We start from the raw sequence: 14,841 nt of genomic DNA on the forward strand, positions 1-14,841 counted from the left end.
GGCGGAGCAAATCTAACCATGTCCGGCCACACCGTGAATAACCTGACTGGCCATCTTGGCTGCTACAATGCAGGACTCAGTAACATGCATCATCCAAGTGGCCAGCTTGCCCCATGGGGACATGTAAGTCCTTCAATAAGCTTTTCCCCTCAGGTGTACAGCATAAATCCAGAAAGGTCAAACCAGCCTGCCTTAGTGGGGAATAGTGTTGCCCACGGGGGCTGACTCTTCTGACATCAATTAACTTCATTAAGACACTCCCCACAGATGTATCCACAGGCCAAACCAATGTAGACAATTGCTCAGTAACTCTCTCTTCCCAGGCAATTCTATATTGTGTCAAGCTGACAATAAAGCTTGCCTGCACAAGTGTGTTGGGTGGTGCAAAGAGGAAAGGCACCAGGACTGCCCTTGTGAATATCTACAAAAGTTTCCGAGTGGCCATTCCTTTGGCCGGTTCACAAATGTTAGGCTACACTTCAGAAGTCTGCCATGAAACCTGATGCAAAAAGAGCCTTTGCCTCCCTCGTGTGGAACCTTGATAATGGAAGCTTCTGGAGTGTCCCACTCAGGGGAAATTGAGAGCCAGTGAGGGAGAGGGTGGGGCAGGCAGCGGTGGCTGGGCCGGGTGGGAAGGTAGATGGTGCCCCCGCCCCACACTTGGTTTCTATAATGAGGAAGTTCTCTGCAGCCCAGTTTCCTCTCCCTCGCGGAGCGCCTGAAACAGGAAGTCAGTCAGTTAAGCTGGTAGTAGCAGCAAAGGCAACTTCTGAGAGGCAACGGGCGGGCGGCAGGGCTCAGCCTAGGGCCCTTAACTGTTCTGCTGGCGTGTCGGTCCTGGGAGTGGCTGCTGACCCAGCCCAGGAGGCCTGTGCCTGCCATGGTCCCTGTGTGGAACCATGGCAACATCACCCGCTCCAAGGCAGAGGAGTTACTTTCCAGGGCCGGCAAGGACGGGAGCTTCCTTGTGCGTGCCAGCGAGTCCATCCCCCGGGCCTACGCACTCTGTGTTTTGTAAGTACCCCTTCTGCTCCCAACTGTCACATCCCTGTGGGGTGTATACAAAGAGGGAACCCCTGTAATGGGTTGGGTTAGTTTTATATCACAGGATGATGAGACTTGACTGGCACTTTGTTACCCTACGGAGTAGGGCAGCATCCGTGGCCCACTTTGGAGCCTGGCTTTGGAGTTCAAGGAGTCCGAGTCCGTGTCATGACAAGCTTGTGCGGCGGTGCTAAGGCTCTGAGTCGCTCTGGGACAGCCCTACACTGTAGCCCTCCATGACCTGCGGTTCCAGGGGCCTCCCTGGGCTCCTGTGACAGGAAAAAAGATCCTCATTCTGAGCCGGGAAGAAACACAGGCCGCTCTGGAGGAGGGGGCATTGGAAAGCATCTTGGGTCAGCATAAAGCAGTGACAAGCATGGTCTCTTCCTCCACACGGCTTTGGTCTTGGAGCTAATTCTATTTGGGGAGCTGAATCTAGGGTGCATTTAATCAGGAAAGGACTCCTCACCCAGAAGTTTATTCCAGGCTGCAAAGATATGCAAAGCCACAGAGCTGCTTTTTGAGTGAGTGTCTGCCCCCTCTGGCTCCCCCCCCCCCCCAAAGCCCAGCCAAAGAAGGTGTCGCTGAATGTGATGATTATCCCGACAACAGAGGAAACAACAGCCGCTTGCCGAAGGTTCCCTTTTAACACTCCATCCGTCTAGCATTTGAGGAAGGCCCAACAGCCCTGTGGTCTAACCCTGTCCCAGGCTGGAGTAGGGCAGGAACACAGTCAGGAAGGGTGTGTCTACTTGCATGGTGCAGGTAGCATCTGATAGAATGTCCCTGGACTAAGAAAAAGATCTTTCAGAGCCAGCCAGGAGGGAAGTGGGTGACTGACCACAAGATGGTTCTGAGCTCTGACTCATGTTGGGACCTGCTGCGCTAGGCATTTTGTTGGCTGGTTTCATCTTCAAGACAACCAGGAGTGTGGGTCCCCATGAGCACCTAGACCTGCAGATGAGACCCATGAGGCTTGGACAGGTTAGAGACCGATAGCAGCCAAGGCTAAGGCCGTTTGCTCCCGGAGGCCACTAGCTTGTGCTGCCCACCTCCTTCTGCCACCACCAAGCAGGCCATGTCAGTGGACGAGGGTGGAAACAAGAGGAGCTAAGATGTTCACAGAGTTGGGGGGATGGGGAGGCACGAAAAACCAGTGCAGGCTCACGGCTGGCTGACCAGCTAGTGCTGGTGGAGTTAGCAGCCAGCTTCCTGCACACCCACCAGCATGTCTCAGGAGAAGCGCTGCAGGTGGCCTGGGCCTCCTCAAAGCACCAGCCCTTGGGGATCTACCAGTGAGGGGGCCCCTAAAGAGGGGCAGGAAGGTACTTTTCAGTATCTTATGAGCTCAGCCTGACTCCACCACTGGCCCAGGGACATTTTTCTGTCCCAGTGGGATTTGAGCCAGGAGAGTTGGCCGTGGGCTGAGAGGGAGTGGTGTGCATTGGTTACAAATGTGTGTCACGGTATGGCTTCTCTTACTCCAAGCCGGCAGCATCGGGAAGGCTGAAGTCAGAGCAGAAGGGGCCTGAGCCAAGCCAAGCCCAAGGGGTCCTTCTTGCAAGACCTTTAAGCAGACAGCCCTCCATGTTGCTTTTCTTCTTTCACCGGTTTCCCCTGCCTCAACTGTCTCAAGTTCCTGCCAAGCCAAAGTGATAAGGAGATTCTCAAACTAAATGGCTGATTACCAACAACCTCAGGGTATGGAATAAAGCATTCTTTCATGCCCACCTCCCCAGAAAGAAAAAACAAAAGATACAGAAAAGCATACTTCTTAATTAGAAAAATTGTTAGAAGCCAACCCTTTAATGAAAAGACAACTTCCTGAGAAACAAACTTCACATCCTTACTTTCACCCTGTTCCCTGTGGATGGTGGAGCCCCAGCCATCTGCCCTGGGGACGGCAGGGGGTAGGGGAGTTGGGGAGGGATAGGGGAGGGGGCAGAGGGCAGAGGTGGGACAGCAAAGTAGAGACGGGGTACAGGGTGGAGCTGGGGTACAAGGCAGTAGAGTTCTCTTCCGTTTCAGAAGTGATAGATTTGGCATGTGCAGTATCTTCCTGGGCACCAACCAGTCTGTGTGGACTCTGGGTCATCCAGCTGTGGGTCAGGAACTCAGTGACCCTGCATCTGGATCTTCATCCATGTCCTTTCTTGTGACTGAATGGACAGCAGCAGGGGCCCTATGTCTACAGCTTAGGCGTGTTTGGGAAGAGCACAGTGTTGTCAGGAGGGCCTTCCTGCTGGGAGATTTGCCTAGATACAACTGCTTAAAGTCAAGGCTGCAATTTAGTACCACCCGTGTGGCATGACAGCATCCATTCACCCCACACCGTGACCTTCACTTCCTTGAGAGAGGTCAATCCTGTCACTTACCACCAAGCAAGGAGGCTTTAATCTTTTCTCAGTCACTCAAGAGAACCTTGCTCTAAAGGAGCCGGGAGTTACACTGTTGAGGGCGAGGCAGAGGGATACTCCCCCAGAGCACTGGCTTGGGGAGACCTTGCTATTATGATTGGAATTCGAGTCTGCCTTCCCTGAAAGGGAATGTGAGTTCTTCCAAGCGGGGCCTGAGTCACCTTCACTATTCAGTCCCTCCACCTTGTGAGTCAGCTACGCTCCAGGGAGCCTGTGGGCCCTGGGTGGGATGTCAGCCAGGTGCCTGGAGGCCTTTTAAGAGGCTATGAAGCTCTCGAGCTGGGACAGCATCGCTGTTTGGTATTGTGTGTTACAGAGAAGACACTGCTTCCGAGGGGAGCTCAGCTGATGCAGGGCCCATGGCTCAGCCAGGTAGGTAGCTCCTTTTTGCTGAAGCTACACCAGAAGTGTTTGAATGATGCCTCAGTGCTTGGATACAACCTACTTTTTCTGAAGGAGCTGACCAGGTCTAGACAGAGCCCAAAGTCAACTAGGTCCAGGTGGTTACTGTCCACGTGAGTGACATTCCCCCCTGAAACCACTCTAGGGTGATCTGGCTTCCTCCTTTGCAGGGAAAATGTGGCTGCCTTTGGTCCAGCCAAATGTGTGAGGGATTTTCTCAGCATGTGGCCTTCCATAGTGCACCCAGGCCTGAGGGTGGCATTAAGATTCCATCCCAGGGACAGAATACCAGATAGTCCTGGGCTTGGTAGCTCTGGCAGTGCAGAAAGAAAGGAGGAAAAGCATGGCACGTTTACCACCAAAACTCCCCCACAGAGAGGGCATTCGGGTCATTTGACTGAATCATGTGACCAGCCACTGGTAGGAGAGCAGGCCCCAAGCCTGACGTTGGTGATAAGACAGGCCAAATTTTCAGGACTAACGGAGAACATGGTGAATATTGTATAACACTTGTTCTTTGACAGAAAAAGAAAGGTCTGTGAGGGTGGGCTGCCTAGCAGAGGGGTCAGAGCATGGACCATGCTGTGAGAATCTCTTCCTCCAGCCTCCGTTTAAAGTCTCTGTAAGGTTTCCACAGCGCGGCACTAATGACTTTCGTGCAAACACTGCGTGGTAATGTTTTCCATATCTGGCATTGAGGGCAAATGAGGGAGATTCTGGCACAGGCAGAAGCCAGAGCTGGAGGCCTATGGCTCCCCAAGTCTGCTTGACGTGAGCAAAGGCTTTTATCTGAGAACGATGCCCTTGAAGATTGTGTCCAAGACCAGGAAGGAGGGCTAAACCCAGGAAGGCCTGTTTAATTGTATTATGTGATGTGACACAGAACGGTTATGTTTGCCCATGCCCAGCTCCCTGAAGCTGCCTACCCAGGTCCAGGGTGGGCGCTGGCCTAGGCGCCTCCTGCAACTCTGCCTACCACATAGGCTAGATGACCTGTGCAAGGACATCAGCACTTCTTAATTTAACAAGTCTGTCTCTCTGAGACACGAGGCTCCTGCCTCCCTGCCTCAGAGATGGAACAAGAGTCTGCTGTTGCTCTCCAATTCATGCTATGTCATCCTGAGAAGCGAGACTCTGGAGCTGCAAGACACCCAGAAGCCCAGCTCCAAAGTGAGGTGGGCCAGACCGGTCCCCTGGCTTACAGAGCCTCAGTTTACGTATGCACACTGAAGTTAAGTTACGTATGACACACCATGAAGTCACCTGGCCACGTGCTAGTTTGTGGCTCTGTGGTTCTTAATAAGTCATATAGTCATGCAACCAACACCACTGTCTAGCTTCAGAGCTTTATCCCCAAAAGACACCCCCCCCCCCAATACCCATGAGCAGCTGCTTGCCACTCCCCTTTCTTCTGAGTTCTAGAGTGAGCCAATCCACTTTCTGTCTCTAAGGATTTGCCTAACCTGTGCATTTTATTTGGAATTATATGACGTGTGGCTTTCAGTATTTGAATTTGCCCACTTGGCATAATGCCTTCAAGGTACTCACTTGGAACCCATTTTATGGACACCACATTTGACTGTTGAAGGACTTTTGCACTTGTGAATGTGTTTTACTTTCTGACTATTCCTAACAATGCTGCTGTGGACAGTGGATCAACCGATCTTTGTGTGAGTGTCTGTTTGCAGTAGTCTTGGGTATGACATCCTCTCAACCAGCCATGTGTGAGGGTTCGGCTTCTCCACTGGTCATTATCTGGTGTGTGTGTGTGTGTGTGTGTGTGTGTGCGCGCGCGTGCGTGCACATTTGCACATTGGGTGTATCTGCTAGAAAACAACGTCAGGAGTTGGTTCTCTCCTTCTACCATGTGTGTCCCAGGGACTGAACTCAGGTAGCAGGTTTAGAGGCAAGTGCCTTTACCCTCTGAGCCATCTCACTAGCCCCACCTTTTTAAATTTTGAGGGTCATGCAGAGATAGCTCAGTGATTAGGAGCACTGGTTGCTCCTCCAGAGGACCCGGCTCAGGTTCAATTCCCAGCACCTCATGGAAGTTCACAATTGTCTGTAACTCCAGTTACAAGGAAACTGGCACCCTCACACAGATACACATGCAGGAAAAACACCAATGTACATAAAAATTGGAAAAAAAAAACATTTTAAGACAGAAGCCCTCAATGCCCTGGAACTTGTCATGTAAGTTAGGCTGGCCAGTGAGAGAGGCACCAAACCCAGTTTGCTGTTGTTCGTTGATTGGTTTTTAGTGTATATTCTGGGCATCAAACTTGGGTTCTTATGCTTACAAGGGAAACACTTTACCAACGCTTATCTCCTCCCTTGCTTGCTTGTGTGTTTGTGAGCATGGTCTCATGTAGCCTAGACCATCCTCGAACTCCCTATTATACTCAGAATTGGCCTTGAACTTCTGATCCTCCGTCTTCCATGTCCTAAATGTGTTCACCACCACATCTAGCTGTCTTTTTTTTTTTTTTTTCCCCTACCCAGCTTAGGGGTTGCAAAGAAGCAGCTAACTGTGGTTTTAATTTGTTTCCCTAATGTTAACAATGCTAGTGTGTCATTTGTATGCCTTATTTGGAGAACTGTCTATTTAGTCTTTGCACATTTGAATAACTGCATCTTTGCAAGGGTAAGCTAGGAAGACAGAAGTAATGTGACCCTCCCAAGGCCTAGCCAGAGACAAGCGTTGCGTATGTAAAAATACAGCTGGGCACTAGCTGTATGAGCTGAAAGCAACCAGTGATATCTCAGAAGCAGAGGAGCAGAGGATCCTCTGTGAAGAAAGTTCCATGACAGGAGAGGAGAGCTGTGACAGTGTCACTTCCGGGACTTCCTGGAGGCCTCTGGGAGACACGGAGCTGTCATGTGGGGCCTCCACAGAGGAAGTGCTCAAAGCGATTGAGGCAGGAAGAGGACTTCAATGACGCAAGAGTGTCTGGTGGCTGCTGCACCACCAGGGTTGACTGCCTGGAAGCCTGGGGGGAGGGGCGGGGCACAGACACAGAAGAAAAGAATGCTTAGGGGAACAAGAATGAAGATGAAATCTGGAAGAAAGGCAGGCCCCTTCTGACCCTTAGTAAGGAGGTGCTGATGGGATGAAGTCCTATGGCTCTGAAAAGGCTAGACAGAAGCGGGGCTTGGTGGCACACTCCTGTAATCCCAGCACTCGGGAAGCAGAGGCAGACAGATCTCTGTGAGTTCAAGGCCAGCCTGGTCTACAAAGAGAGTCCAGGACAGCCAAGGCTACACAAAGAAACCTTGTCTCGAAAAACAAACAAAAGCTAGACAGATACAGAATGTTCTATGGTAGGGAGCCCCATATTGGTAGCTGTGGTGGGCCCTTGACTTTTGGGAGGATGAGGGTGGTGGGGAGAAGGAACCTATGAAATGTACAGGTTCAGTTTTTTTTGTTTTTTTTTTTTTAACTCTGCAGATCTGCCATCTTGTAGAGTTACCTCAGAACTTAGCACACATGCTTTTTTTTTCTCTGTGACTTAGAAACCCACTTTATTGGGCTAGGAGGGTGGCTCAGCTGGTCACATGCTCGCCTTTTAGGAAAAGACGATCTGAGTTCAATCCTCACAACCCATATGATAAATGTTTGTAATCCCAGTACTAGGAAGGTGGAGACAGGAGGGTCCCTGGAGCTTGAGACAACCAGCCTTGCTAAATTAATGAGCCCCAGACCAGTGAGAGAACCTGTCTCAAAAAAAAAAAAAAAAAAAAACCTCAAGATTTTCCTCTGACTTCTTCCACATTTATTTATGTGTACATGTGTCCCTGCACACATATATGGGGGCCATACTGTTAACTAGTATCAGAACCCATCAGTTTGGGTTTACTCTGCAATTGAAATAACACTGTGGAGAGCTGGCCAATGGGACGTCTGCGGAGAGGTAGTTCTCACATGGCTGTGCAGCTGGCGTGGGCAGCAGAGGGGAGGACAGAGATGGAGATAAACAGTAAAGTCTTCTTTTGGGTAACAGCGGTATTGGCTGTGTGTTGTGGAATACAGCTGTGACTGCACACTCAAAAAGCTGAGGCAGGAAGATGGCCATGAGTTCCAAACCAGCCTCCCAGGGTACATAGTGAGACCTGTCTCAACTTACGGCCCCACAACAAGTTAAGCATAAAGTAAAAGTATAAAACAAACAAACAAAATCATCACCCAATCTCTGAGAGTATAGCATAAGCCTTGTTAATTGGTACTTCAATGACACAAGAGTGTCTGGGGGCTGCTAATTGGTTAGTGTGTCTTTTCACTTATATATGCGCGCGCGCACACACACACACACACACACACACACACACACACACACACACACACACACACACACACACACACACACACACACACACACACACCACCTTTCGCTTGTGCCCAAGGTCTCCAGAAACATCAACTTTCCCTACCTCATTAGAATTTCCTCCTAAACATCACCCTTGCTGGAAGCACAGACTTCTCTTCCAGGTTGTTTCATGCTTTCTGGAATGATTCTTTGACTGGCATTTGCACTATTGGCAGTCTCACTGCAAGTGTGGCAGCTACGAGGAAGGTCTTCCAGCAGAGTGGTTACTCTCCTTACTGGTTACAAACCCCCAGGGGATGATTAGCTCATCACACAGGAACCTTGGAAGGCTGTGGATACAAAATGGCAAACTGCTTTCTAGAAGTTTTGACTTAAATTTATGCTTCTAGTAAGCAGCATGACAGAGTGTCCATGTTCTTTCAATATCCTATTCTATATATTGTTATTTAAAAAAAAAAACTACAGAGTCGTAAGGTGAAAGGGCATCCATGTTCATTTTTTCATTTTGGTTTATTTTTGATTGATCATTGTGTTTGGGAGACTCACTGGCCGTCCTCTTTTGGATTGGTCCTCTGTATTCTCTTAGCATCTCTTAATCATTTAAAACCATATGTAGCTTGGGAAGAGTTGTTATGAGTTCCAGGCTACTGTGGATTACATAATGAGGTCTTGTCTCAATAGAAGGTGGAGCAGGGCTGGAGCTATAGCCTGATAGTTAAGAGCCTGCCTAGCAGGCATGAGGTCATAGGCTTAGTCCCCAGTACAAGGAAAGCTGCAAGCTTTGTCATCTGCCTACGTGAGTTATTGATGTCATGTTTGTTGTAAATGCATCTTCATGATAATTTGCCTTTATGTTTTATATTCTCTGACATGTGAGGATCATCAATGTTTGCAAAAATCTATTGCTTTGTTGTCTTGTGTGAGTTCTTCAGGATTTCCAACACTCCTTTGCATGCAGAAATCCACTCCTGAGGGTTAAGACTGGGTCTTTGTAGTTAATCAACTCGGGTGAATGGAGGGACCTCCAGCAAGTTTGTCTAATTACACTGGTCCCCAGCCTCCTCATCTGAAAGCCAACAGGGTCTGTGTGGTAGAATTGTTGTGCGTGTTGATTGAATAACATATATCGTGTGTCTGGTATCCTAACTATACAAACAAATGCAGCGGCCATGGCCATTGTTCCCATACTGTTTTATTGTTCACGTTGAAAGCTTAAATCTTGTTGGACTTAGCGGATGACAGATGATAAAGCTCTGTGGTTATTTTTCTCAAGTAGCCATCTTTTCCCAGCCTCTTATTAAATGATTTATGCTTTTTCCCTCCATGAGTTCTCTGCCTGCCTCATACTAAGTCATACAAGTCTCATTCTTGGTTGTTTATTTGTCCAAGTTTGTCCCCCCTACACCACTATGCAAGGCATTAGCACATCTTAAAAAATGTTCTGAGGATTTTCTCATGTATTACATCAAGTGTTTTTCCAAGTAAACCAGATAATAATATTTTTCAACTTGAACAAAACTTCCCATTGTGACTTTGATTGGTATGGCAGGAAAATCCATCCTAATGTAAGCTGTGAGCTTGACATTTTAGTGACACTCGGTCTAATTGTGTTATCTTTTTGATGGTATAATGTTTTCTCATACAGATCCTGAGTATTTCTTGTCTTGGTTTATGCTTTTGTTACTGTTATAAATGATACGTTTCCCCACAATCACTGGCTGGTTCATGATAACTGATTACCTACAGAGAATTTTATGCTTACATCTTTTAGTCTGTCCCTTTCTTTGACCATTCCTCATTAATCTTTCAGCTGTTTTTGTTTTTTTTTTAAGACAGGGCTTCTCTGTGTAGCCCTGGATGTCCTAGCAGACTCACTTTGTAGACCAGGCTGTCCTCAAACTCACAGAGATCCACCTGCCTCTGCCTTCCTGGGTGTTGGGATTACAGGTGTGCGCCACTGCAACTGTCTTCATCTGCTTCTCTTGTCTTTCCTTCTTAATGAAATTTCATCATCTGTGGTATGTATGATACCATGCATGTGCACAGACGTGTGTGCTCATATGTTTGTGCTTGTGCCTTGGGGGTGCCAGGCAGAGGAGGACATCTGGTACCCTGATCCATCACTCTCTGCCTTGTTCCCTTGAGACAGTGTCACTGACTGAACGTGCTGGTTTTGGCTAGGCTGGCTGACCAGTCCCAGTAAGCCTTCTGTCTCCGATACTCACCCCTACCCCACCCCCACCTCAACACTGAAGTTATAGATGTGTGTGACCACACCCAGACCTTGTAAACTTTTTGAGACAGGGTCTCACTACGTAGCCCTGGCTGGTTTAGAACTCACAAAGATGCACCCACCTCCCAAACTCCGGAATCCAAGGCGCATACCACCACACAGGCTCTAAACTCTGCTTTTTCACATGCGTGCAGGAGAATCTAAACTCAGGTCCTCAAGCTTGCACAGCAAACACTCTTACCCACCGAGCCTGCTCGCCATTCCCAACTTTTCTGAATCAGCCTTCAGATGACCTATAAATCAGGGTCTTGAGGTCTCCTTCCACATATGCTTACACCACTTACTCAAATTTCAGTGCTCATTACAATGCCCAGAATTTCTAAAGTAATATAATGGCTACTGTTGGAAAAAGAAAATGTCTGCCCTAAGAAGAACCTCATATATCCTGCCAAATAAGTTGTTTCTTTGCTGGGTTGCCTTTGCTGGGTCAGGGCATTTTATTACAGCAACCGAATGGAACTGAAACATGTGGCTTCTGGGACTCCAGATAGCTCCCTGAACCTCACCATGCTGTTTTGAAACAATGAGTTTATTTAAGATAGCGATAACTCCTTTATATCTTTTGTCGGGTGGGGGACTTTCTTTGTGTGAGGGTAATATATTTTCACAGGTCTGGTGATGCTTCTTTTTCTGACAGCTGGGGATTGGAGGAGACAGCTTCTTTTAGAATCAAAAGTCCATTTCTGCCCAAATTACCATATCAAACTAACAAAACAGAACAAAACAAAAACAAGAAAGAGGAAGGAAAAAAAAAACCCAAAAAACAAAAAAACAAGAGGGATAGGGGTGAAAAAATCTCACCAAACCAACAAGACTCAGGTAGTATTGGGCCAAGTAATAACCTCTGACAGATGGAGAGTTTCCTTCTAGGGCCTTCCTCCCATGCCTTTGCTTCTTAAAGCCTTAGGTCAAGAGTGACCACTTGGGTTCCTACTACCAAGAAGGGTTCTCTGCTCGTCTTTCCTCCATCTCTCACCCGCTGGCCACCTGAACCCTCTTCCTATTTTCTCTCTGTTGGAGGGGCCCAGGGAAGCCGCGGTTGGCCTCTGTTAGTGCATCCCTGTTAGTTCTGTAGGTCCAGTGTTCTGTAGGTCGCAGCAGTAGGCATGGACACGCTTGCTTCCGGGGCTTAGGTTCATTTTCTCTTATTCTGTGTTAGCCAGAATGAATTGTCTCCTCTCTGTACTAGGGCATGGGAACAGGGTCACTTCATAGCCCGGGTTGGCTTTGAACTCTGTATTCTTCTGCTTCAGCTTCCGAAATGCTGGGATTATAGGTGTGCGGAACCATGTCCCAACTCCAGACGGGTTTCCGAATGCAGGCATTCCACTTTGGCTGTCTTCTCCCCCATCTTGCCCAGAAGTGTGCAGTATTTAGCCAAGAGAAGAGAAAGCACATGCAGAGTGTTTTCTAGACATTAGAACTGGCACAAAGCAAGAGTCACAGTGGGCTTTACAAGCAATTACAGAAGCGGAACATGAAGTGAGACACCCCACCCTGCTCTGTGGGGTGCACTGAACATGAGCAAGCCATACAGATCCTGGTCTGGAGAAGCACTTGTCAAACAGAATTTATCCGTGGAATCCTTTGCTTTCAACGTATCGATCCCTGCGCCACAACACCACCACCCCATGGAGGTGGGGATCAAATCCAATGCCTCTCACAGGCTAGGCAAGTGTTCTACCACGGAGCCACACACAGCCTGTGTTCAACATTTTGGCTGTAGTATTTTGTATGTGCGTAGAAGTGTTTTGTGCATCTATAGGTGCTTGTGCATATGTTATGTACGTGCACAAGTGGGCATATGTGTCATGCATATGCACATGAGTTGGCCTGTGCACAAATATGTATGTGGACATAAGACCAGGGAGAGGCTAGCCTCCCTGTGGAGGCTCCAGAATGCTTTGAAATTTAATTTTGGCCCAATGTTTTCACAAGGATGATGGACATGATGCTGGGTGCATATTGACAGTGCTCAGACAAGGTCATCTGAGATGCTCCTCTTATGTTCAGTTCTGATTTTTGCCTTAGTCACGTGAGGCTGTTTCTTTGTTTCGGTTTCTAGGAGATCTTTGATAAGGCCAGGCAGGCTTTTCTCCCACACTCGATTAAATTTCGGGGGGTTTCCCCCTAAATTTGGAGCAGCCATGTCTTTGTCTCTCTGTCCTTTCTTTCTGTCTGAGCCCCTTGGGGCTCTTCCATAAGTAGCTGCCATCAGCCAAAGAGAGTTATTCTCACCCTCCCTCCTCTGCTTATCTGTAGGAGGAAGTTCAGGGCTCCAGAGAGATAAGGGCTGCTGTGCAGGGCTGAGGAGCCATGAGGATGTAAACGTCGGTGTTGTGTGGATTCGCTGTGTTCTAGTGATATCTCTGGGATATGAGATGATATTGGGCCAGATGGTGGTGGCATCAACCCGGGCTGTGGAGAAAGGTTGGGGTGGGATAGAAAGTTGGGACTAAAGCCAGAAGAGCTCTCAGGAGAAGCTTTCCCATGGGGAGTGAAGCAACAAAGTCAGAAAATCTCCCAAAAGCATTGCTCCAATTTTTCTTTAAGTATATGAATGCAAAGCCATAAAAGAAAAGATTATAAAGCTGGCTACATAATAAAATGCAAAATTACACAGTTATAGAAGATAACCAACAAACATTGTTGAAATAAAATCAAAATCCATGGTAGCATAGATTAGGGTCTTGGAAACAAGCACGAAATGACATAAAGAAAAATAGAGACAAAGACAAAAAAAGGAATTCAAAGAAAAAGAAACAGAAACAGCCAAGAAGAAAAACAAGCCGAATCTTTCTCACAGGGAGAGAGAGGCAAAGTAAGGCAAGCTGCCTGGTTCTTCCTCTCTCAGATTTGCGAAGATTAAGAAATCTGATAAGTCAGTCAGCAGGGTGTGGGGTAATAGACACTCTCATATCCGTTAGGAGGAAGAAAAAAGATGACAGTCTCACTGGATGGCAGTTGGCTGTCTCTATCAAAATATAAAATGCCAGCAAGGCATGGTGGCTCACACCTGCAATCCCAGCACTTGGGAGGCTGAGGCAGGAGGATTATCCCAAGTTACACAAGTTACAAGCTACATAAAAGTGTGCGTGTACATGCAAGCATGTGTGTAAAATGCCTCATTGACTCTACCTAGTTATTTGTTTATCCACAATGACTAACAAATACTCACATATGTAGCATCCAGTGTGAGCTAGGCACCGTCCAAAGGCTTTCAATACACGAACGCATTTAGTCTTCCCAGCAGCAAGTAGATGCAGCGTTGCTATCATCTTCATTTTATGATAAAGAAACTAAAGCAAAGAGTTCATCCATGTATGCGCAGATATCTGTTTACCACAACTTATGAAGGCAAAACATTTAAAACAACCACCAGGCTCCAGTCAAGGGCATGACAGTATGTCTGTGTGGTGGAATGCTGAGCGCGTCAGCAAACCATCTCTCTCATGTGTGCCTTGGTTACTTCTCTATCACTGTGCAGAGGCACCATGACCAAGGCAACTTATAAAAGAAAGAATTTGTTAGGGCTCACCGTTCTACAGGGTTAGAGTCCATGGTCTTGGGGGCAGGGAAGATGGAAGTGGCAGTGTCCATCCCCACTGACATGCCTCCCACAACAAGGCCACACCTCCTAATCTTTCCTTAATAGTTCTACCAAACGGGGACCAAGTACTCAAACATATGAGCCCATGGGGGACATTCGCATTCAAACCCCCACAAGATGGAAGAAGACCTTAATGATATCTTATGAAGGAAGCAAACTTTAAAACAACATAAACAGTATGACTTTTATATGTGTCTAGAGAGATATGTATATACAATCTTGTGTGTGTTTTTTAAAATACTTTACAAATAAGAATAAGCCTAAGAAACCCATAGGATGTAGGATATACATATTTTTCATTGTATATCTTCTGTATGTAGCTTTATTTTTTTTTTCACCATGTAGTCTTTTTTGTTTTTTGTTTTTTGTGTCTTTTGCTTGTTTGGTTGGTTTTGGTTTTGGAGACACAGTCTCATGTAACCCAGGCTGGACTCCAACTCCCTATGTAGCTGAGAATGGCTTTGAACTTTTAATCCCCTTGCTTCCACCTCCTGGGTACTGGGATTCCAGGTGTGTGTCGCCGTGCCTGGTTTGTAATGGGAACTGAGCTCACGGCTTCGTGACTATTAGGCAAGAACCACCAACTGAACTGTGCACCCAGCTCTCAATTATAAAACTTTAAAATCAAGTTAAATAATAGCACATGTGAAACTGTAGTACTGTGTGGCACGTGGAAGGAGTTAAGTGACTTTTTGTAAGATTTATTTTTATTTTATGGGTGTTTTTCCTGCATGTATGTATGTGTATCGT

The 14,841-nt window shown here is 47.3% G+C and overlaps 1 protein-coding gene across 1 annotated transcript in view; it reads left to right on the forward strand.

The window, feature by feature from the left end:
- Positions 1–775: 775 nt before the first annotated feature.
- The window catches only part of Inpp5d (inositol polyphosphate-5-phosphatase D), a 110,994-nt gene continuing 96,928 nt past the window's right edge, over positions 776–14,841 (forward strand). The window contains exon 1 of the mRNA XM_051154270.1: positions 776–1,014. Coding sequence (XP_051010227.1) covers positions 881–1,014 — 134 coding nt within the window. The 5' untranslated portion in view covers positions 776–880. The remainder of the gene's footprint in view (positions 1,015–14,841) is intronic.

Source organism: Acomys russatus, chromosome 12 (genome assembly GCF_903995435.1).
Source record: "Acomys russatus chromosome 12, mAcoRus1.1, whole genome shotgun sequence".
Lineage (NCBI taxonomy): Eukaryota > Metazoa > Chordata > Mammalia > Rodentia > Muridae > Acomys > Acomys russatus.